Source organism: Camelina sativa, chromosome 3 (assembly GCF_000633955.1).
Source record: "Camelina sativa cultivar DH55 chromosome 3, Cs, whole genome shotgun sequence".
In the NCBI taxonomy this organism is placed as follows: Eukaryota; Viridiplantae; Streptophyta; class Magnoliopsida; order Brassicales; family Brassicaceae; genus Camelina; species Camelina sativa.
In genome coordinates, this window is record NC_025687.1 from 887,691 (window position 1) to 896,567 (window position 8,877).

An 8,877-nucleotide genomic window follows, 5' to 3' on the forward strand; every position below is an offset into this window, starting at 1 on the left:
CATCGCCACTTTTATTAATCCCTGCTGATTAACAGTTGGATTTCACTTAGAGAACCTTCTGAGCGGAAGGCCTAGAAGTGATGTCAGCAACCCAAGCACTGACATGTGTACGCTCGTCGAAGAGTTTCTTACTTGGAGTACCAAGCAAGTATTGAATCACAGGGATGGTGTGAAGATCGACCAAAGTGAAGTGGTCAGCAGCCAAATACTTAGACTCACCAAGCCTGTGTTCGTAAACATCGAGGACTTTGGCTAACTTAGCCTCTTCTTCTTCAACAACGGCTTTGTCTGTGGTCATACCGTACAACGGCTTGAGGACTTGCTCCCACACAAGCTTTGAACCAACAGGTTCAAACTCATGCGATTCGATTTCTATTCCCATGGCTATGATCGCCATGTCCTTTCCGGCTGAGAGAAGGTTGTTTCCTTTGTCTGCGAAATTATGTGCTATGTATTGAGTAATTGCTCTTGATTCTGCCCAACCAAACAAAAAAGAGTAAGAGATGTTTCAGACGGTTTCTTTAATTGCAATAATCAAAAACATAATTTGAGAGAAATAACCATAACCGAACCAAGTTACTATATAATAGATTAGGTCTACTAAAGTTAAGTGTTTTGCTGATTTACCAAAAAGCTTGAAGTCTCCATCTTCAAAGGCTGGAACTTTGCCAAAAGGCTGCAAAAACAATATTCAAGAATTTCAGACCAAGACTCAGTAGTACAGCATCTAAAGTCCTGACAGTATAATAANTTTGTATTTGTTGCTCTGTTTTAATATTATCTATGAACTTTTTTACTGGTGCCAGTTACGCCAAAAAGATAATTAACATCGTGGACTTCGAAGCTTGCCAACATCACAGAATGTTTGGAATCGATTAACGAATAGGATTAGTAACTTGATGAGTAGCAGAAGTGTCTTTGTCTAAATATGAAGCTTAAAATACACTAGTAGTTAAAAGAAGCATTTAAAAGTCAACGGTCAATTTCTACCTTTACAATGCAAACAAAAAGGAAGTCTCAAGTCAATATTCAAGAATGAGATCAACACTAAATATAGTAGCTTAACTTTAAGATAACGAAGATACTTTTTTTATTATTCATCAAAGACTCTTTTATTGAAGGTTACATTCAAACCAATCACTCTCGGTAGCAGAGAAAAACAGAGTACACACGAAAAAGGGAAAACACACACAAAAAGAAACACAGAGTTTTTATGAGAGAATTGGGCAATCAGGCCATCGCCACTTTTATTAATCCCTGCTGATTAACAGTTGGATTTCACTTAGAGAACCTTCTGAGCGGAAGGCCTAGAAGTGATGTCAGCAACCCAAGCACTGACATGTGTACGCTCGTCGAAGAGTTTCTTACTTGGAGTACCAAGCAAGTATTGAATCACAGGGATGGTGTGAAGATCGACCAAAGTGAAGTGGTCAGCAGCCAAATACTTAGACTCACCAAGCCTGTGTTCGTAAACATCGAGGACTTTGGCTAACTTAGCCTCTTCTTCTTCAACAACGGCTTTGTCTGTGGTCATACCGTACAACGGCTTGAGGACTTGCTCCCACACAAGCTTTGAACCAACAGGTTCAAACTCATGCGATTCGATTTCTATTCCCATGGCTATGATCGCCATGTCCTTTCCGGCTGAGAGAAGGTTGTTTCCTTTGTCTGCGAAATTATGTGCTATGTATTGAGTAATTGCTCTTGATTCTGCCCAACCAAACAAAAAAGAGTAAGAGATGTTTCAGACGGTTTCTTTAATTGCAATAATCAAAAACATAATTTGAGAGAAATAACCATAACCGAACCAAGTTACTATATAATAGATTAGGTCTACTAAAGTTAAGTGTTTTGCTGATTTACCAAAAAGCTTGAAGTCTCCATCTTCAAAGGCTGGAACTTTGCCAAAAGGCTGCAAAAACAATATTCAAGAATTTCAGACCAAGACTCAGTAGTACAGCATCTAAAGTCCTGACAGTATAATAAGTACTCACGTTGCGGAGGATGAAAGGCTCTTTCTTGTGTTCACCATCTTTGAGCTCGATATGAACGAACTCAAAGTCGAGATTCTTCTCGTGCAAGGCGATGAGAACTCTTCTCGTGGCTGTGGAAGCAGGGTGGCCGAAAACTTTGATTCCTGACATGTTAAATGCTGTTTTTGGTGTTGTTAGAGATGTATTAGAGTAGTAGTAGAGAGATCTTTATGTTTGATGAAAATAAATCAACGAACGGGGGAGTTTATTTATACAACCGAAACAGAGTAACTTAGTGAATAAACAAAAACAAAACGAAATCCTCGGCGCCACCAAGCTTGAATACTCTGAATTTGTTAAAGAGGATTATTTAAAAAGTCAAGCTGAGTAGTGTATGATTCGCCGTTTCTATTGGTTCGAGTTTAGTATGACGTTCATATAAATTATAAAAACATTATAATGAGAGAAAAAAACAACCACCACATGATAACGTCCACGAGAGTAGTCATTCATTCATCTACTAGTCAAAGTTTGAGTTCACGTTTGATCGTTGGATGTTCAGATTATTTAGATCGTTGAGTGGAAGATTTGTCGTCGATGTCTCACGAAATATTTCACTCTCTAGAAGGATGAAAGATTATGAAAAAATTAAAAAAATAAATAAATGAAGCTAAGAATATCTCCCTTTCACACTTTCGACAATATCCAAACTAGGGGTCAATAAAATATCAATCATGTTGAATCAAATTGGTGGCTGAATTATATAAAGTAACTAACCAATGGTTACTAACTATTCTACTAAGTACGATCGATTTCTCTAATAGGACCAAAAGAGATATTACCATTTAAACATGAATTTGAGAATTTATTCACCGAAATTTGCAAAAGTTTAATTATGAAAAAGTGCATGTTTATCCTTTGGTTTGTTGTGTGTATTTTAATTTCAAATCCATATTCTCTCTTAAACGATGCTTTTTTGTTCTTTATTTATATATACTACATCAAACATATTTACAAACCAAACACAAAGCAATGAAGCATCTTAACAAAGATTCAACTGCACGTAACAAACAGCTAGCACAAGCTTACAAAGGACCCAAACACACTGACACACAAATTTTACTTCTGCTTTTATTTAGTTCCTCCTCTGCTTATTAAACCAAGATTTCTCTTGATCGCAAGCCATCTTCCAAGCCTCTCTACTCGTAATCTCATCCACCCACTTATGCACTTTAGGTCGATTTTTGAACAATCTTTTCGTTGGAGTTCCCAAAAGGTATTGTATATTTGGTAGGTGATGGAGATCAACCAAAGTAAAGCTATTACAAGCCAAGAATCTTGATTCTTGGAGTCGTTTCTCGTAGACATTTAGAACCTTCTCTAGATTAGCCTCGTTCTCTTTGACAACCGTATGGTCAGTCTCTAGACCGTAGAGAGGCTTAATGACTTGTTCCCAAGTGAGTTTCGATGCGGGTGGATCAAAATGATGAGCTTCGATTTCCATCCACATTGTTAGTATTGCCATTGTCTCGTGGCTTTGAAGATTCAAAAGCTCTGTGCCTCTTGGGCCATGAACATATGCGATGTATTGTGTGATGGCCCGAGACTCTAGAAGGAAATACTCAAAATCTATTAGCTAAATACAAAAAAATTGCTCAGGTTGTTGTTGATTAGTGTGTAAGACTAAACTCACCGGACAACTTAACATTTCTATCTTCAAAAACGGGGACTTGACCAAATGGCTGCATCAATAACACCAGTGGTAAAAGTTAATCCCTAGGCGAGAATTAAAACCTTGCTATATAACAAATTCATGTATGTGTTGATCATTCGATCTATACAAGGATTACAAATTCAGAACATGATCGATATATAGGCATAGTGAAACTGGAGCATATAATCTAGATTCGAGTGACAAGTAATCTATCTACACTCTACAGCTGAGTAGTCTCACCTTGAAATAAGGATATTTCAATTATGGGATATAAGTACTTACGTTGAGAGCGAGGAAATGTTCACTTTTGTGTTCACCGGTTTGCAATTTGACGGTAATGGGTTCGTAAGAGAGTCCTTTCTCATGGAGAACAGCGAGGACACGCCTTGTGTTTGTTGAGAAAGGATCGCCATGAACCTTGTAACCTGCAATGAAGAATTTGGAAAACAAAAATCAGAATAATGTGAAACCACGCATCCTGTTTTATTCTTACTTGAAGTCAATCCATGAACCTTGTAAAAGTTATTGCCAAACTAATCTAGGAAGATATTACTGAAAATCAAAACCTATAATACTATTAATCTTACCGAGCTTTTTTACTTCTGCCTCACGCTTCCAATTTGGCAATAACTTGAACACTATCTGTACGCAGTCCATGTATATATAGATGATAGACTTGTTTTTGCATGTAAAGCTCCTCGGTAAACCCATATATATACACCAAAGTTATGTGCCTTTTTCTTTTGCAATACAAAAGACTGAAAGAGGAACATTTTGATATTTTTTCCCCTGGGACGCACGTAAAGAGTCACCTTCCTTGGGAATCAAGAGATAATTTGTTCCTGTGGTACAACATAAACTAAGTATCTACCTTAATTTTTTTGTTTATTAAACAAAAATCTCCTTGTATTCAACAATTATTATATTATCATTACAGTTATAGTTGTTATTTTTGTATTATCATTACAGTTATAGTTGTTATTACACTAAACAACAATATCATATTCAAATTTAGTATTGGGAATTTTTTTTCTTAGAGTGTTGATTGCAACAAGATTTTTCATTTTATTTTATCATTCTAAGTATTTAGGTTCTAAATTTTCTTTTTGCCTACCACATTACTTACTTAAGTTTTAAAACAATTTTTTTTAAAAAAATGATAAATTTAAAATACGTATAAACATGTTGAACTCACAAAACCAAGCTTACGTACCCGTAGGATGGGACGGGATGCAGAATCCGGATTGTTTTCAACGCATTTAAATGTAACACTCAAGATTTTTTTTTAAACGATTAATGAAAAAATAGTTGAAAAAACCTAAGTGATAAATTAAAATACGTATACATGTTGAACTCGCAAAACAAGCTTACAGACCCGTAGGATGAGACGGGATGCAGAATCCAGTTTGTTTTCAACCCATTTAAATGTAACACTCAAGTTTAAAAACTTAAAAAAAAAATCTTTCAAAAACAATTACTTAAAATATAGTATTCTTTAAATTTAATTTAAAATCTGAAAACAAGACGAGAAAAAACTTTCTTTTTTTTTTGTTTGGAAAATAATCAATAATTAAAAAGGTTAAAAAAAAGGAAATTAAAGAAAGCAATACCTTCATGATTCAGGTAGAGAAATGTATATACCCTTCATTATTGTTGGGCTCCGAGAATGCTTTCAGAAAGATCATCTTAACTTGAGCTGATAAAAAGAGAAGAAGATGATTAATCACGTACGTTAAACACACACAAAAAAAAAACTCAATAGAATTGAAAGATATGAACTTTGACTTAGGGGTTAGTTAGAGATAGGATTAGATCATACATCAAAATTAGAAACTTACATTATCGAAGGCTCTTCTACTAATTTGGTGAAAGCAAATCATCAGCGAGAGACTGTGACTGTGTGACATATAATAATTCTCTCTTTTTCCCAAAACTGTAAAAAACCCTTTCATGCAAACCTTCAATATGAACCCAAAAAAAAAAAAAAAAAGCAGAAGCAATTGAGCAATTGAGTCAACAAAAGACAATGAAAACGCAAAACCATATCAACAATAACCAAAACAAAACAAAAAAAAAGCAATCGAGGAATAGGCTTACATCAATGGATGGATGTTGACATTTCAGACCTCACTTGTTGAGGTCAATTTGCTTTCACACACTCTCTTATGCTCTGTTTCTATTCTCTGTTTTAACAGAAGCATAGAGTTACTCTCTCTATCTCTCTTGTGTTTGTTTTTCTTCACACCAACGATTCTTTACTAAGAGAGAAACTTTAATTGTCTACATTGCATTCACTTAGTTTTTTCTTACAAGAGCACACACACACATACATATACTACTTCTACTTGACACACACACAATTGCACCCATGCTTCTAGACCATACTCCTACTAACTACTCTCTTACACAAGACAAGTAGCCACCCTACACATTGACTCTAATTCCTCCTTGATTTACTCTTCTTACACAACACTTGGACTCTAACTTGAACTTGGTGTTTTAGTTAACACAACCATTCTTGTTGGACCTTAACTAAAGAAACACAAAACACTTATTCATATGGGCCTCAACATCACCGATGGCCCAACTCACAAAACACAAACCCATATGGTTTGTTGACCTTCTTCTCCACCTTTGACTCCTCTCTTCACGACGTTTCTTCTCCGGCAACGTTTTCTTCTTCACGGGAGCTTTGCTTCTTCTTCTTTGTTCTTCGACTTACTGATTTCTCTTTGTTGCAGATTTAATCAAGAACTCAATTCTCAACAATGGATCGGAGGAGAGCAGATGATCTGGATCTAGCGCGGCTATATCTTCCTTCCGTATACCTATAACAAAACCCTAATTACTGTAAGTTGATAAATAAAGAAAAGCAATCAAAGCAGAAGCAGGGAATCGAATCTAGGGTTTAAAGAAAGGGGAGAGAAAAACTCGTAGAAGCTTCCACGCTTACTTACTTAGGGAAATTAGAGTAGCTGGTCTCTTCGGCGTCATCAACCACCGCATCCTTCGAAGCAGGAGTCGGTGGAGGCAACGTTTCCGAATGTTCCGGATCTCTCAGGTGACTCTAATCCTTCCCGCTTCGATGATCGGCTTATTTAAACGTCTACATGGATCATCAGCGAGTCTCTTCGTATGAAATTGGCATAGCCTCTTTTTAGGTTGAGAAGAGAGAAAACATATGTTTTTTTTTTTCTTTTTCTTTGGTTATTATATATGATAATGAAAGTTAGATTTTATTTTTTGGTTTAGGGTTTTGAAGAATGAAGAGGCAGCCAGAAAAAAGAAAAGAGCTAGAGAGTTTTGATTACTTCTTTCTCTCTCGAGGAAGGAAGAATGCTGAACGATTAATTCCTTAAACAGCTCTGTTTTATTTATTTTATTTATAGAGCTAATTAAATTTTAGAGGTTTAAAAGGAAAAAATGGAAATCTATATTCACAACGGTCACGTTAATAAGGTAATTTATTATTAAGATATATATATATATATATATATATATAATTTGTTTTTATATATACTAGGAAAGCGATCCGTGCGGCAACACACGGGGAGGTGAAATCCTAAATTGAAATTTAACATTTGTAATTCATCCTAAATTCTTTCTTTTCTCAATCAATTTGATCATTTTCACTTCTTGCTATTTCTTTCTGCTGATTAAAAAGCCAAAAATTCATTTCAATGTTATTATATTTTATGTTGTCACACACAAAAGTGAGCCTTTTTTAGAGCTTGATTTACTATGAACATTACTTTTAACCATATATAAAATTTCATTTATGTTTGTCTCCGACCATATGGTGCTATATATTGATATCCTTTCTTAATTCGCTATTAGAAATTGTCTTTGTTGTTGATCATTATCAATCGAAATACATACGAGGCTGCTTATCTCTTGGTTTATTTACTGTATCGAGAAAATACTAAATGCCACTTGTCGAAGGAAGGTCGAAGATTGGGATCGGAGTAGATGGCTGGATTGAGTTTCGTTTCCCCTTCACTTTGATACGCGATTTCTCTTTCCATAGATTACTGATTCACAAATCACAATCAATATTCCGATGCTGTAAGCAAGTGGAGTTTGTATACAAATGATTTACTATGAACATTACTTTTAACCATATATAAAATTTCACTTATGCTTGTGGATGTTTTTTTCTCTCACTTTTAGATATGTACAAAACCAAGTTTTATATGACCGACCAATCAAACCTAATTGGTTAGTATAGAGTAACTCACATTCTTCAGCTACAACTTTTAGAGATATATATTTGGCTATAATGCTTTCCACAGTTACATGCATGTTGGTCTCACGTTTTCCCTCAAAAGACCCCCTTCTTTCCTCCCTTTTAATGGGTTAATCTTGATTGCCTTATTTCCTACTAACACATTTGATACATGGATTTGTAATATTTGCTTCAAATCACATATTCCTCTTTGGAAAAGAAAAAAAATCCAAGACGTAACAGACTAAGAATGCATATAGACAAAAACTTGTACACTCATCAGCTATTCAATCAAAGTAATTCAATTAAACTAAAAAAGTCAGAAAATTAATAAAATATAGAACATAGGATTTTATGTTGGTCTCTCCCAATCCATCCCATTCCACCGTGTCGACTGCTCTCCATCCAGGCTGCATCCCCCTCTATTTGATTTCCCACTTATGTCTATGAATCGGTACCATCATGTTCTTCAATAAACGACAGCGAAAACAAAGTCGATGTGGTGAAACAGGTGATAATAATATCTCACCTTTTGATGTTCTCTTCTTTAGGCTAAACACTAATTTTATAAATTTCTTGCATTTTCTTTTTTTTGGCAGATTCCAGATCACTCTAAAAGTGACTGTTATACATTATGTTTTTAAAAAGTTGTATATACAGATTAGAAAGTCATCAAAGACTAAATAAGTTACCTTTAGTAGATCTTTTCTTTCTAACTTGACTTGTCATTTGGTCGTGCTTACGCTTTCTAGAATTTAATTTTGTGTTGTCACAAGTATGTCTGGCTTTTTCTTCGGCACTCTATTTCCATGCTCATTTGTAATATTTCTATATAATATCAAAATGTTTGATACCCAGAAAGTATAAGAAATTATAATTCACCTAAAAATTTTAAAAACTTTATTTACAAAAAATGTAAACTAACCTGGATCATGAACATCTAATGGACATCCTACAAACAAATT

At 34.9% G+C, this 8,877-nt stretch overlaps 3 protein-coding genes and 1 long non-coding RNA gene across 5 annotated transcripts in view; all 4 read right to left on the reverse strand.

Annotated features, from left to right (window-relative positions):
- The window catches only part of LOC104778536 (glutathione S-transferase F6-like), a gene marked incomplete at its 5' end in the record, with an annotated part of 1,884 nt that extends 1,199 nt beyond the window's left edge, over positions 1 to 685 (reverse strand). The window contains 2 exons of the mRNA XM_019242830.1: positions 36 to 474; positions 628 to 685. Coding sequence (XP_019098375.1) covers positions 47 to 474; positions 628 to 685 — 486 coding nt within the window. The remainder of the gene's footprint in view (positions 1 to 35; positions 475 to 627) is intronic.
- LOC104760185 (glutathione S-transferase F6) lies at positions 1,067 to 2,391 on the reverse strand. Its single transcript, XM_010483072.2, has 3 exons — positions 1,995 to 2,391; positions 1,864 to 1,912; positions 1,067 to 1,710 (listed from the first exon to the last, which is right to left on the reverse strand). Exons 1-3 carry the CDS (start codon positions 2,142 to 2,144, stop codon positions 1,283 to 1,285), a joined length of 627 nt encoding a protein of 208 aa, XP_010481374.1. The 5' UTR covers positions 2,145 to 2,391; the 3' UTR covers positions 1,067 to 1,282.
- Positions 2,928 to 5,615, reverse strand: LOC104760193 (glutathione S-transferase F4-like). 2 transcript variants are annotated; one of them, XM_010483083.2, is made up of 6 exons: positions 5,526 to 5,615; positions 5,298 to 5,383; positions 4,275 to 4,529; positions 3,970 to 4,112; positions 3,667 to 3,715; positions 2,928 to 3,581 (listed from the first exon to the last, which is right to left on the reverse strand). In XM_010483083.2, exons 3-6 carry the CDS (start codon positions 4,396 to 4,398, stop codon positions 3,109 to 3,111), a joined length of 789 nt encoding a protein of 262 aa, XP_010481385.1. In that variant the 5' UTR covers positions 4,399 to 4,529; positions 5,298 to 5,383; positions 5,526 to 5,615; the 3' UTR covers positions 2,928 to 3,108. The 2 variants fall into 2 exon arrangements, with proteins under 2 accessions (XP_010481385.1, XP_019096793.1); XM_019241248.1 differs by lacking the exons at positions 4,275 to 4,529; positions 5,298 to 5,383; positions 5,526 to 5,615 and having other exon boundaries at positions 3,663 to 3,715; positions 3,970 to 4,100.
- On the reverse strand, positions 5,935 to 6,887 carry LOC109130984. The gene is made up of 2 exons (XR_002036739.1): positions 6,645 to 6,887; positions 5,935 to 6,515 (listed from the first exon to the last, which is right to left on the reverse strand). It is a non-coding gene; the product is annotated as an uncharacterized LOC109130984 (long non-coding RNA).